Below are 15,944 nucleotides of genomic sequence, written 5' to 3' on the forward strand. Positions count from 1 at the left end.
TTACTGTATTTGTATTTTGTATAATATTTTGTATAAAATCTGCTCATGACTATCTACTCATGAAACTGATCTTTTCACCTCTTGCATGTATAAAAGCTGGTGCATTCATATTGGTATTACATCTTTTGCTTCTTATTTCTGTTATTAAATGATGCATCTAGGGTATCAGTACTTGGTTGTTACCTTGTTAGGGCCTCTGAAACATTTGTATATGTGAAGAATTCATGCTGAAGATATTTTTATTGTTCAGTGCTAAAGCTCCCACAACTCACCACAGAGCCACATGTGAACATCCACTGACCAGCCAGCAGTGACTGTGGAAGTGGAAAGCTGGGCCTATTCCCTAGACATTATATGAGCAGCATGGCATTCCTTGAGATCTGTCCACAGACCATGGGATAGGAGACTTGCTGGAACCCTATTGACCCTTGCAGGCAAGCACACCAGTCAATTGATCCTGGATGGCCATCCAGGACCACCCATCTTCCCGAAGTACAAGGCAGAGTAGTGTATGACTTCCAGGATCATCCTATCCAAATGTCCACAGGTCACTCTGCACATCAAACACAGTGCAAGTTGTTGAATCCTGGTGATGGTGGTGTAGAAGGAGGGATAGTATAAAAGACTTCGGAGAAATAGAGCGAGGCATACAGGAAGAATAAAAAGGGTCAGCACCATCACTGGGAGGTCCCCTTCCACTGTGAACAGATGCCCCACAGTGAGGAAGGTGAGAGAGTAAAAATTGTTACTCTGTTATTATGATCTTATAGTACTAATTTAAAGAAGACTATAACAAATGGTTCAATACACAGGCTGTGTGGAAGAAATTGGATGTGAGTCTTTTGTTTTATAAAAGGAATTTAACGGTAGAAAATACTTGTATAAGAGTTTGCTTGAATGGATTTGGTCAGAAGCCTTGTGAAATTATGTAGTGGGCAAGACCTAATGCAAAGTCAACGAAACCTAGATCATTGTCAGAGGAATGGTGACAGTGTGTGTAGTGTAAGTTCATCCACGTATGCAGATGTAATAATGATATTAATGTCACTGACCTCTTCAAATAATGTGGTTTTTATATTAGATGTAGAATCTGTATTAGCTTTAAAACACAACCCCAATCTTATCAAACTGTGCATTATTTGCCAATAATTTGATTCTTAATTATAAATGTGCTAATTTATAATTAATTATAAAATTAATTAACATCATTAATTTAGTGTTGCTTAAAATTGCCTTGGTGTTATTTTTTTATTAAGATAATGAATGGAAGAAGACATCATAAACTACAAATACTAAATCAATATACCTAATGCTGGTCCAGAGCTCTTCATCATTTTTAAAAAATATAAACGATTCTTCTTTGAAACCCCTCATAAAGCCTTCAAACCTCATTGGCTAAGGCTGTCTTAACAAAAGCATGATGAAGTGATCTGTGCAGTGTTAATTGTTTACTTTTGTGTTTTGAAGATGCTTCAGAGACAGACTACATCAAGTACCACACCACCATGGCCATTCCATGACTTGATTACTGGTGAATAACTTGTGCCTACTAGTGAACTTGGCTGGGTGCTCTTGCTTGTTGGGCTGATGTTTTGAGGATGAGTGTTTCCCAAATTTGAGGCAGCTTTGAGGAATAGCCTCTCATATTTGTATTTGCTGTATGGAGAAAAAAGGTGGGCTTTTCCCAGCTTATCTTTGGCTGGTATCCAAGGCATGGATTGAAAGTTCTTTTAAAACTTTAGGCTCACTTCTGTGCTTCAGTCAAACTTACTCAGGTAGTGGCTGCAAGCACATACCTACATGTGATGATGACAACAGTTTGTCTTTGGTGAAATATTGGAAGTAAATTAAACTTTGTTAATTAGGGTATCATCATCACCTTAAAAATATCACTCAGAAGATGCTATTATATTAGCAATGCAAGAAAAACAGCATTAATTAAACGTAGTGTTGATTAATATGCTTCAGATGCTATTTTTTGTTAAGATAATAATGAATGTAAGTAGAGAAATATCTTAAACTACAAATACTAAATCAATATACCTGATGCTGGTCCAGAGCTCTTCATCATTTTTAAAAAATATAAAAGGATCTTCTTTGAAACCCCTCAGTCTCCTTTTTTTCCTGGGAGGCATGCTAGAAAAAGTTATAATATCAATATGTTTCATATAAATTAAAGATGCCAAGAAATAATATTCTTGGTTTCATCCTTTATCCAAGTGTAAGCAAACAAAGTTTGCACATCAAGTCACTTCACGACTGGGCTACTTGTACACAGAAACTAATATCTTCACATCAATGCCTTACTATCCCATAATGCAATGGACGTATCCTTACGGACATGTATTATAGGATACAGGAAATACTATGCATTATAGGAAGGGCCACTACCCAGATGGGGTTCGATCTTTATTGAGGTCTCATAAGTGGGAGACAGACCCAGAAGTGATACCAAGGTGGAAGTAATGCAAGCTGGAAGGAATATAATTTCTTAGCATCTGTAATTTATAGTATAACCAAGTGAAAAAACTTTCAATATTCATCTCTAATCCAGAGTATTTTAGTAATAAGGTGTGATACCTTTTGACTACTTGTATATAGAAATATGATTTCTGCATTACTTCAACATTGGTATCACTTTTGGTTCTGGCTCCCACTGTAATGACCTCAAATAAAGGTTGAAACTGGTGGCCCTTCCCATAATGCATAGCATGATACATGTCCATAAGGATATGTGCACTCCATTATGGGATAACTAGGGCAAATGCTGTGAAGACATTAGCCTCTACATACAAGTAGCCCAATCATGAAGTGACTTCACATGCAAACTTTGTTTGCTTACACTTGGATAAAGAATGTAACCAAGAATATAATTTCTTTGCACCTTTAATTTATAGTACAACCAAGTGAAAAAACTTTCAACAAGTTATTGCTAGGCAAAAATTAATAAATTTTCACAATATATTAGTAAATTAATACTGAATATAGCATTTCTTTAATATCTGATTAATTTGAGTTCTATATTTATAAATTTGGAGCCATTCATGACAAAGATGGTAAATCACACGGAAATTGATGATAGAATGGGGACAGCTGGTATAGTCAGAAGTAGTAGAATAAATTTATATCAGATAAGAAGGGAAATTAGCAAAATACCAATTTAGCAGGATATATGGCAATCATGTTAATTTGAATTAACAGACCTGAGAGCTGGAAATCATACAGTTTTCCATAAACCACGGGTGCAAGAGTAAAATTACACTTATGGGTTGTGTAATTTAGGAGAGCAAACAGGTGGTATCAATGATAGAGCCATATTAAGGATGAGAATATCAGAGAAAGAGAGAGAAAACTTGATATTATCAGTATTCAAGAGAGAATAGGCAGAGCTAATTTGGTATGATCAGAGTGAAACATGAGAGATTGGCAAAACAAGAACAGGAGCAAAAAAGGCAGGAAAAAGATCCAGATATGGATAGGTTGGAGCAGATGAGAGTGCTTTAGAATACTGAAATGCACAAACTCATCCATAACTCAATGCCTTGAAAAATAACAGACCAGTTTAAAGAGTTGTTGATTGGGGAAGCAGGTCATGAAATGAGATATTGACTACTGAACTATCATAACATGGTATATCTTTTGTGGGCATGCACAGAAAATGGTGGTGAAATAGATGAAAATTTTCTTAAAATTAAGATAATTATACATTTAAATCATGAATGTTAAATCAATGTTCAGATTTCAAATTTTTTTCTAAAGATGTTAATTACAAAGGAAAACATCATTAATATTTCTTGGTATGTACATTCAAAAGGTGTAGACGCTACTACGGACAACAAAACATTCTGTTGATGTTCTTTTTGAAGAACAGGATGTTGCAGTCTTTAGGAAATACTTCATGAGGAAAACTATTCCACAGAACCAAGGTAGATGCAATGGGTATTAGTAGGTTCGGTGAATCAGCAGTTCAACTGTAAAAGGATGTTGGACAGCTGCTGCTGCTTATGTTATTGTAGTTTGAGCAGAAATCGGTGAGTGGCAGTTCTACTGAACAGTGCTCATAGAAACACCTACAGAAGAAACAAAAAAATGTGGAAACAGACCATGAATCAGTGGCTGAAGAGAGCCTGCAAAAAAAAAAAAAAAAAAAAAAAAAAAGGGGGAGGGGGATTGTTATAAGTCAAAATGTCCTCTTCCGAACAGTATCAAGAATATTTAGAGAGATTTTTAGGTGCACCACCCCAAATGCAACAGCATTATTCCAAGATTAGGCAGATTTGTGATTTATAAAGAGTAGGAATAGCACGTCTCGTGTGAAAAAGGATGGCAAGATTTTTGGAAGCCAAGGATTGTAAAGCATTGCATTTTGGGCCAGGAAAGACTAGGAGGAAGAGTCAGTCAGAAAAGAAAGATAGATTACTTTTATAAGTAACGTATCAAAAAGTAAGGGTAAAAGCACTAATTTATCATGAGAAAAAGATGATGCTGTTGTCTTTTTTTCTCATAAAAAAGGGAAACTATTATAGATGAACTTGAAGTTTGTGATGTTTATGCACTACATGATTTATGGTAAGAGTAGGATGAGTGGATAAACATTTGCATTAGAAGGAAAACCGAAGAGAGAATATTGGTAATCCAGTTATGGGGGGGGGGACAGCCTATCAGATGGCAACTGGATGAAAAAGTCCTTGATGTCGAACTCTATCATACTGCTATGCTGTGACACTTGCCAATTGGAAATGGTAAATGTGACAGCACAGGTTTTGCTAAGCCTCTCCATGATATGTCAACAAGTGGACGATGCAAGAGATCTACTATAGATCTTAACTGGTTCATGGTCATTGATTAGTTGATGACCCTCTCAATTACGTACACAATTTTTTTTTAGAAGATGTTAATTACAATTGAAAACATTATTAACAATTCAGAGTATAGTGCAGTAACCTGTACACCACTTGGATAGTTTAACACAATTAAGTTTTGATTACTTATATCCTATCAATAACAGGTCTAAGATGAGGCAGTATCTCAGTTTGCCAACTAAATTTCACATTAATTAATAGTATAATGCTTCCAATACATCATCTCTGTCAAAAGAAATCTTCAGGGGTTCAACATAAACTATAACACACACACGCGCACGCACGCACAGTTAACACAAAGTAAAGTGAAACTCGGTAGACTAAAGTCTATTCTGTCAGCTAGGAATGGTAACCTCTATCGATGCTAGCAGAAGCTTAGGTTGTAACTTGAGATGCCTAAGAATTATTGTTTCCCATATTTTGTTAAGTTTAACACAGCCATACTTCTTGGGAAGTTTTCTTTATTGAGATCACATTATAATATAAATAAGAAGTTTATTAAAAATAAGCAATTAAAAACCGGATAAGTTTCATGTGCCATAAGACTTATATCATCAGGTTTAAGGATACATGAAAAACGTTTTACACAACAAAAGTCTATTAAAAATTAATCACACATATTAGATGTTTTTGATAACTTCACAACTGTCAAATATAATTGATAAACCAGAATACAAATAACAAATTCATTACTGTATGTATGTTGTACCATTGCTAGTTGTTGCTATCACATTCTGTGTTATCATGCATATTATATCCCGAGTCCATGGCAGTTAAATTTTTGATGAAAGCAGACCACACTTGATGTAAAATTAACCTTGATTTTTATTGCATTGTGCAGGGATCCTAAGCATTTGTGAGGATTATTTAAATTTTCCTGTGAAACAGTTATTAAATGAAATTTAATAACAATAAACATAAGTGACATTTATGTTTGTTGCCAGAGTAGGTTCGGTGAATCAGCAGTTCAACTGTAAAAGGATGTTGGACAGCAGTACTTCATGGCCAGTAGTGGTTGTGTGGAATGCAGGCCTGATTTATGCTCTTTTCTTTTTTCGACATCTTTTACGTGTACAGACATGCGGATCTCTCCCAACCTCCCTGTCTGGCTTACATAGCAAATCCACACAAGCAATCAATCTCATAAAAACCTGGTTTTTTCAGGGAATGTGAAGGTCTTAGTGGATATAGGAATCTTGATATTTTCTGTAAAAGTAAAAAAGCCATTTTTATGTTGTACTCGCAGGGCAAAACAGGCACTTTGTCTGTGGCATTCTTGATGTAAGGCAGAGTGATTGCATTCTTGAAATCTTGTTTAAGTAAGGGAGTTGCAGGAGATATATTAAGAATTTATCTGATCATCATGGGTTCAAAACCATTGAGTGTGAGGTTCTGTTTCCGGTAGCGCAGTTCTTTATTCCTTTTAACTGACGCGCTTGATATATTGTATGCTCTGGGTTGTAAAGTTTTAATTATACATATCTTTTGCAACAGAAGGTGGCGTGAAGCAGCATTTAAAAATATTCCTGTTGTGGTAGGTTTCCTGTATACAAAGAAGGATAATATTTTTTCTCCAGTCAAGCCAACCTGTTAATGAAAATTTTCAAAACTAATGCATTAAAAAAATATCTATCAGAAGAAACCAAAAGTATGGTTATGTTACATCAATGATCTTTTCGTCATTTGATCGGGAAAGGTTGACGAGCTGATTGCCTTCAAAGATTATCTGAACAACTTGCATTCCAATATAAAATTCACTCTTGAATTAGAACAGAAAAAAATACCTTCCCTTGATATCCTTGTCAAAGTAAACAAAGAGAGAAAAAGGGTTATCCTTACTTAAAGAAGATTTCAGGAATGCAATCACGCTGCCTTATCAAGAATGTCACAGACAAAGTGGCTGTGTTGCTCCACGAGTACAACATAAAGATGGCTTTTTTTTACTTTGACAAAAATATCAAGATTCCTACATCCACCAAAACCTCCACATCACCCCATGAAAAAACAAGGCATCTATGAGATTTATTGCTCATGTGGCATTTGAAGAAGAGCATAAAGCAGGTCTGGAATTCCACACAACCACTACTGGCCATGAAGTATGAGAACCACAAAAAATGTTATATATTATTATTATTATTATTGACACCTCCAAGGAGTCTGAAGACTCGTCGCGGGAGGACACCCACTGTACAACTCTCCATCTCCACCACTACTGAACCTCTACTACCAATCAACAACATCAGCACCATCAACCGCCTATGAACACCACAAGTATTTTTTGTCTGTATGCGGGAGAAAAAACCCTGCTACCTCCGTATGAGATTGGCTAACTCACCATCAATTGAAAAAGTCCATATAAAGATTCCTCCCATCATGACCAGAATCGAACTCGGGCCTTTACCAATCGAAGAGCGCAACGTACCATCGTTCTTCCAATTGCGCTACGGAGGCGCTTAATATTGATAATAACTGTTTCATAAGAAAATTTAAAGACGCTTCACAAATGCTTAGGATCTCTACACAATGCAATAAAACTCAAGGCTTAACTTTACATCAAGTATGGTCTGCTTTCATCAAAAATTTAACTGCCAAGGACATAGGTTACAGCATGTGTGATACCGGAGAATGTGATAGCAACAACTAGCAATGTTCTAACATGCATATAGTAATAAATTTTTCATTTGTATTCTGGTTTATCAATTATATTAAAAAGTTGTGAAGTTATCAAAAACATCTAATATGTATAATTAATTGTAATCTGATCTCACGAAGACACACCCTTATGGCGAAAAGAATTGTGGTGTGCAATTTGGATATTGGAAGTGGACTGTAGTGGATGTAGATACTATTGGGGTTTCTGTCAAGAATAGGAGGTCTGGTGTGGATAACTGTAAGTGATAATGAATGTCATTTCTGTTGGTGTTAATTCCATGGATTTTAGTGAAGTGGATGTGAAGGCAAGATTCATTGCCTCTTGTTCAAATACAAGAGGGTTTTTCAAGAATCACAGCTTCTCTTAAAATCCATCTTAATATAAATAAGTATTGATGTACATGTAGGTTCCTGTGGTTAAGCAGTTCTGTGGGAAGTTTTCGGTATTGAGACCACACTGAATATAAATAAGGAGTTCATTAAAAATGAGCAATTAAAACCTGACAAATGTCATGTGTTGTAAGACTACTACCCCTGATGATGCAAGTCTTACAACACATGACATTTGTCAGGTTTTAATTGCTCATTTTTAATGAACTCCTTATTTATATTCAGTGTGGTCTCAATACCGAAAACTTCCCATAGAACTGCTTAACCACAGGAACCTACATGTACATCAATACTTATTTATATTAAGATGGATTTTAAGAGAAGCTGTGATTCTTGAAAAACCCTCTTGCATTTGAACAAGAGGCAATGAATCTTGCCTTCACATCCACTTCACTAAAATCCATGGAATTAACACCAACAGAAATGACATTCATTATCACTTACAGTTATCCACACCAGACCTCCTATTCTTGACAGAAACCCCAATAGTATCTACATCCACTATAGTCCACTTCCAATATCCAAATTGCACACCACAATTCTTTTCACCATAAGGGTGTGTCTTCGTGAGATCAGACACTGCATGCCGAGAGGAGCTATTTTTCTACCCTCCTCTGGCTCAAGGTATCCTATTCCCATCTAGTAATATTCATCTCCTTCATTTACCATTCTCCAAACTCCAATAAGTACTCTGACCTCTTTACATTCTTCTCCATGAAACTTGATCATCTGCAATCCAGCCATTCAAATAGTGAGGTCATCTTCCTAGTCACCTCAATGGCAATAATTCCAACTGGCTAATCTTTTCCAATACCACCAACCAAGCTGGATAAAAAGCAGAAATCTTTGCCATAAGAAATGACTAACACAAATTGTTCATCTACATATGCAAATTCCTGGTAGACCTCTTCACTCAACCGATACTTTGTATCTCTCGTCTTGTGTCTCCAGTTCTCCCTCCAAATACACCATAGAGGTCACTTTCTCTCTTGGCAAAACAGACCACAATCTTGTACAAGTCTCTTCTCTAACTGAACATCCTTCCTCAAGTCACTCCTGACCTCACATCCTCAGATACTACAAAGGAGCTAAATGGGATGATTTCTGAAACTTCTACTCCTCTATTCCATGGTCTGACTACTGCTTCAGGTCTTCGACCCTAAAATCTGCTCTGGACGAGTCACAGATATTATCCTTGCTGGCATGAAGACCTTCATTCCAGCTAGCATCATCGTCTGATTTCCAAGTCCTTGTTTGACAGAAGGTGTTATAAGAGCAGCTGAAGAAAAACATTCAGCCTACTGCAGATGGTCACTTCAAGAAATCCAGCTGCATACTTTGCCTATACCAAAGCATGCAACAAATACAAAACAATCATCAGAAAACTTGCCTCCTGTACAAATGGAAGCCATGCCTTCTGATCCTTTGCTAAGGCCATTGGATGCAACTTCTACTCACATACACCTCCACCTCTTTCTCATCCTGATAGCACCACTGTTATTTCATCAAAATATAAAGCTAACCTCTTAGCATCTTCAAACTCGTTCACTGATGACCAGCCAGATTATTCTATCTTGTCAGATGTCATCTCCTTCTAGGAGGTTGACTACCATGAGCTTCCACCATGTACGGTTTTGTGCTTCTCTTTTGCATTCTTCATAGGACAAAAAGGTCCAGTCCTTAATATTTCCCATCCAGTCTGTTCTTTGTTTTCCTCTTTTTCCTTGTATCACTCCATCTAGAAGTGTTTTTTTTGTAAGGATTCATGCCTTAGTATGTGACCAAGGTAGGTGGTTTTCCTTTTCTTAATGGTTTTCAACAGATTCCTATCTTCTCCAATCACCTCTAATATTTCTAAATTAGTTTTTTTTGGCAGTCCATGGGACTCTAAGAATTCTTCTGAGGATACACATCTCAAAGGCTTTTAGTTTTTTCACAATATTTTGATATTGTCCAGATTTCTGCTCAATATAGCAGTGTTGACATACGTAGCATTTGGACAGCCTAATTCTTGTTTTTGTGTGAATTTCCCTGGAGGTCACATTTTCCATTCTGTGTAATTAGTTGACCCAAATATATATAACTCTCTAGTTGATCTAAAGTATTTCCTCTGATCTTAATATTTATATCGGGTATTTTCCCTTTTTCTCTCGTTACCAGCATGGTTTTGGTTTTTTTGAAGTTGAAATTAAGTCCGTATTTTTCACTTAGCTTCAGCATCTCTTCTAGTAGGTTTTGAAGATCTTTTTTGTTTTCAGCTGGCAGTACTGTATCATCTGCATATCTTAAGTTGTTTATATTCCTGCCTCCTATGTTGACTCTTTTAAATTCTTCTAATTGCTGGAAGATATTTTCAGTATAGAGGTTAAACAATATAGGAGAAAGAACACAGCCTTGTCTGACACCCTTCTTTACTGGGAATTATTCCGAGATTTCTCCTCATATTTTTATTGAGGCAGTTTGCTCCCAATATAGATTTATCAATAATCTGGTACCTTTATCATCTGCTCCTAAATTTCTGATGCATTTGATTAGTTGTTCATGTTGTATATTGTCAAAGGCTTTTGTGTAGTCAATAAAACATAAGTAGACTTCTTTCTGCTTCTCCAGATATCTTTCTATAATAGTTCTGATGTTGAAGAGTCCTTCTCTAGTTCCTTTATTTTCCTGAAAACTAGACTGTGTTTCATTAATTTCCATTTTGATTTTATGTTTATTTCTTTCTAGGATGATATATAACATAACTTTTACTATCTGACTGATCAGACTGATTGTTCTGTATTCTTCACATTTGATTGTCTTTGGTTTTTTAGGTATTGGTAGGAATGTCGAGTGCTTAAAATCTTTTGACAGGTGTCCAGTTTCGTATATTTTGTTACATATGTCAGTCAGTAATCTTATAGCCTTATCATCTAAAGCCTTTACATATTTTGCCATAATTCCATCCATTCCTGGAGCTTTTCCTGGTTTCAGTTTCCTAATGGCATCTATTACTTCCCAGGTAAGAATAGTAGGCCCTCCCTTCAAATCCTCTTGCACTGGCTTATCTATTCTATCATGATTGTAGAGTTCCTTTGAATACTCTGCCCATCTATCCCTTATTTTGTCTTTCTCCATTAGGATGTTTCCACTGGTATCTTCAATGCAATGAGAGCCTACCCCTTTTGCAAGATTTGTTAGTTAGCTCCATAACTTTTTCATGAAGTTCTCTGGTTTTGTGCTTTTTATCCAGAAGTTCAATTTCCTTGCATTTGTTGTTGAGCCAAAGTTCTTTTGCAATCCTACATTCTTTCCTGATCTCCTTATTTAAGTTCTTGTATTCAGGATGATTTTTGTGTTTCTTTCTTTCCTCTATCATTTTCAGTATATCTTGTCATTCATCCAGAGTTTACTCATTTTCTTCTCAAATTTGTTTTACTGCCTTTTTTATGCCCTCTTTAAATTTCTACCATCTATCCTCAATCTCATCTTTAGGTTAAGGATACTTGGTGGGATCAGGAACATTAACAGCAGTGGATTGTGCCAGTTCTTTTAAAAATTTATCTTGTATTTCTTGATTTTTAAGGGAGCCAAGATCATATTTTTCTATGTTTAGAGGTTTCATTGTTTTCTTTAATTTTATTGCTGCTTTAAAGACCACAGGATTGTGGTCTGATCCAATATCAGCCTCTGGGTATGTTTTGGCTTGCAAGATGTTATTCTGGAATCCTTTTTTAATCATTATATAGTCAATCTGGTCCCTACAGCTGTCTCCGGGACTTTTCCATGTATGAAGTCTTCTATGAGGGTGGCTAAATAAAATATTTGTTATTACCAGATTGTTTTCTTCACAGAACTGTATTAATCTTTCTCCTCTTGGATTTCTATGTCCCAGGTTCTGGTTTCCCATGCAGGAAGAGATCTTTTCTGAGCCTACTTTAGCATTTAGATCTCCCATAACGATAGTTATGTCATCTGATTTAGTGTTGTGTAGTGCATTTTATCTTCATAGAAACATTCTACATCTTCATCTGGGTAATCAGAAGTAGGTGCATATTATTATTATTATTACATTACACCTCCAGGGAGTCCAAAGATGTCGATGGAGGGCACCTAGTCTACAACTCTCCACCACTCAATTCACTAACTACTACTACTTTCATCATCTACACCAACGCCATCTACAGCCAACTACCACCACTAGTATTTTCACAGACAAGCACAAACATCCATGCCCATGGTGGGATTCGAACCCGCAGCCTTTTGATTGGAGAGCGGCTACACTAACCACTCAGCCAACCAGGCCACATATATTTGGACAATAAAAAATATTAAAAGGTTGAGCTGCAATTTTTAATGCAATTATCCTTTCACTTATGGGCCAAAGTCCAAGTAAGGATTGCACAATCTTTTTTTTTTAGTACAAATGCTACTCCATTCCTATGACTGTCTCCACATGAGTATATAACGGAATGGCTCTTTCTGTTTGTTTTTCCACTATTAGTCCATTTGACTTCACTGATACCAGCAATGTCAATTTTCATTGATTCAAGTTCTTGTATAAGGTTATCTAACTTCATGCTTCATATAAGGTCCTTACATTCCAAGTTGCAAGCATTAAGAGAAGATTCTTGGTTTTCAGAGTATTCTATACTATTCTATTATTATATTCTTCCATTTGTCTTCTCATTCATTTATATTATGATATTATTCTTCTCATACAGTACATATTTCTGCCTGACATCACGGCCCTTTTTGTCCACATATTTTGCTATGGGTATTTCATGTGGCAAAATAATTTCTACCTCCAAAAAAGAAGGTACGACCATTTCAAAAAAGAAGGGACTCACCCCCCCCCTTAGATAACTTTTACATGGAAGACTTTGAGCAACGTGCTCTAGATTCAGCAAACCTAAAGTCCAATGTCTGACTTAGATATGTTCATGATATTTTTGCCATTTGGCCCCATGACCACAAAACATTAAATCCACCTGGAACAAACAACACAAACATATCCAATTTACCATCAAGGTTGAAAACAATAACTCTCTTCCTCTTCTAGATACACTTGTCACACGTCTTCCTTCAGGCTACCCTTCATTCACAGTCTACTGCAAACCTACACATACAGGCCAATACATATATAAAATTCATACCACCATCCAACACAAAATCTAGGGGTCATCTCTGAAACATAGAGCACTAACAATTTGCTCCAATGAGCAGGTGATGAACAAAGAATATGAAATTATTAGCCAAACATTTAAAAAAAATCAACTGAAAGGCACCAAGTCCCCTATACCGCACCAAAACCTGATTTGAAACATTTATAAAAAATGGCTAGAACAAAAACAATTCACAAGATTCTCCACGTTCATGCTATTAAATGCAAAAAATTACAAGAATGCTACAGCCATACCATACATTAGGGGAATATCAGAAAAAACAGAACACTACATAAATACATCATTCAAGCAACCCTTCAAACTTCAAAAGTATACTCGGGTCATCCAAAGCTCTCCTTCCCTACATTGCCCACCCATGGGTTTACAAAAATTCAATGCACTTGCAACCTACCCTACATAGGAGAAACAGGGCTCACCATCCCAATAAGAAAAGACAAACATACACACCATATTAAATTCCTCCAATATGGTAAAACAGGCTAGTCAGACTATGCTCTTCAAACATGCCACAGAATCAACTGAAAGGCACCAAGTCCCCTATACCGCACCAAAACCTGATTTGAAAGACAGTCCAAGGAAGCTTGTGAGATGATGAAACATAATCCAGAACATGATGACAGATCCCAACACAAGAAAACCATAATAAAGAGGACTGTAGAGATATTTTTATTTATTTAGAGATTTTATTTACCTATCATCTGTATATTATTATAATGATATGTATAAAAAATTTATTTTATTTCAGGCTAGGGTAAATGATTCACAAAGCATTTAGATCTATCTTACTTGTCCTGTGATTATGTATGTTTTCCTGATGATGACCTCGATACAGAGATCGAAATGTCAAGTGTTATTTTCTTAATTATAAGTAAAGTAATTACTCCAACGTGTGTTTTTGTCTCCGTAAATTCTTCACTATGAATGCTGACCACCACATAGCCTTAAAAGAAAGAATGGAAAGGTTCAGCGAAACTTGTGCTATTGTTGTTTACACTTCCAGAGCTTCTGATTGTGTCTGGCATCGAAGCCTGCTAAAGAAACTGATATCCTTTGGTCTATCTACACCCTGTCTATAACTGGGTTGCTAGCTTCCTCTCTCATCATTCACTGCACTGCATGCCATGGATAGCACCCTCTCTTTGAGCTTCATCACCAATGCAGGAGTACCCCAAGGTCTGCATTGCTAAGGTGGTAAAGCTCAAAGTAAATAAATCTAAAGGCTTTGTTACCTGCACTGTTCAGGAAGAGTAGGTCTTATCAGCTATTCTCTCTCTCTCTCTCTCTCGTGTACATCGATGACCTATTCTCAATCACCACTAATCCTATCCACAGCTTTACAGACGACAGTACTCTCCATTCATCCTATTCATTTGACAAACCATGCAGTGTGCATCAAGATCATCTACAACTAGTGCCATAAAAATTGATCTATATACTATCCTTCAATGGGGCAAAGACAATCTGGTCACATTCAATGCTGCCAAAACAGTCTTGCCTCTTCTCTTGCAAAATAAATCTCAGCTAGCATACCCTTACTCAGTAATACATAAATTACCAGACTAGATCAGATCTCTGCTTGGACTAACATTCACCTCCAGCCTTCCCTGGCACAAACACATCACATCAATAGCTTCCTCAGCATCCAAAAAACTAGACATTCTCTTTCATTCAGGATGCTATTTTACACCCAGTCTACTCTTAACAATATACAAATCCCAAATCTGTCCATGCTTAAGATATTGCTCACATGTTTGAGGTGGAGCACCTAAAACTTCTTTAAAAATTCTTGATGCTGTCCAGGGAAGAGCAATTTAGATCATAGATGATCCCTCTCTTATAGATTCACTTCAACCTTTATTTCACAGGTGCAGCGTTTCAGCTCTCTCTATTCTACAGGTACTTTAATCATTGCTCAATGAACTGGCAACCATCATTCCTCCACATTCCATTGCACCAGCTGCTCAGCACTATTTGCTGTGCAACTGCAAACCAAACCAACTTTCTTCTTCCTCTTTTTTTCTACCTATCTCCATCCTCTGGAACAGCTTACCAGAAGAATTATTTCCAAACAAATACAACCTGCACTTCTTTAAAAAGAATATCAATTAACTTCTGAGTCCTCATCTGCACTGATGTGCTTATAGGTCCTTTGACCTCTCATGCATGGAATCAATATAAAATTCTCATGCAATGGATGTCAAACTTCGTTCTAGTTCATACTTTTTATTTATTTTCATCTTTGTTTTTAAATCAATTTTGTTTCATTAACACTGCCACCACCTGCACTTTCCTTTTGTCATTTACCTTCATCATTGTAATAAGAATTTAAAAAATGCCAATGATAACTGACATGGGATTAAAAATATTATTGATGGCATAACTGCAGGTCTCGAATTTGAAAAAGAAATAACATAGAGTAAGCATTCATTTGACAGCTGTAATTAATTATCAGTGCAAATCGAGCAGCACCAACTACTGAAGGCTTATAAAGTTATGCTTTCTACGTACTTTTGCCATCCTAGTTGGGACCTCCATTTATTTCCTATAGGATGCAAAATACATTTACATGTTTTTTTTTTTTCTTTGTTTGTTTTTAAATTTGCACCAGCTGCAAAAAATTATGTAAAGTCAAATTTGCATAAGTTGAGTATTGCCTAATTCAGGGAGCGGCTGTATTTTTTTATAAATATAATTTACTTTGTAACCAAGCGAAAAAATTTTCTACAGTGAATAGAACACAGCGTTTTTTGAGGAACAGCTATGTTATTAGTTATTTCCATAAAGTGATAGCGGAACTGGATAAAGAAATGGATGCACCATTTCATATTTTTAAAAGCATTTGACAGGATGCTATATTGAGGAACTCCGTTAGGTA

The 15,944-nt window shown here is 36.2% G+C and overlaps 1 protein-coding gene across 4 annotated transcripts in view; it reads right to left on the bottom strand.

Moving 5' to 3' along the window:
• Nsun2 (tRNA (cytosine(34)-C(5))-methyltransferase Nsun2) overlaps positions 1 to 15,944 on the bottom strand; it is a 272,640-nt gene that overhangs the window by 93,157 nt on the left and 163,539 nt on the right. For 3 of the 4 annotated variants that reach the window (XM_090407903.1, XM_090407905.1, XM_090407906.1), the window contains one exon: positions 2,044 to 2,136. In XM_090407903.1, the coding sequence (XP_090264029.1) occupies positions 2,044 to 2,136 (93 nt within the window). The remainder of the gene's footprint in view (positions 1 to 2,043; positions 2,137 to 15,944) is intronic. The other variant, XM_090407904.1, reaches the window with a different exon arrangement.

This window comes from Typopeltis vanoorti, chromosome 18 (assembly GCF_054136105.1).
Source record: "Typopeltis vanoorti isolate ZY-2024b chromosome 18, IOZ_Tvanoo_1.0, whole genome shotgun sequence".
Classification (NCBI taxonomy): Eukaryota; Metazoa; Arthropoda; class Arachnida; order Uropygi; family Thelyphonidae; genus Typopeltis; species Typopeltis vanoorti.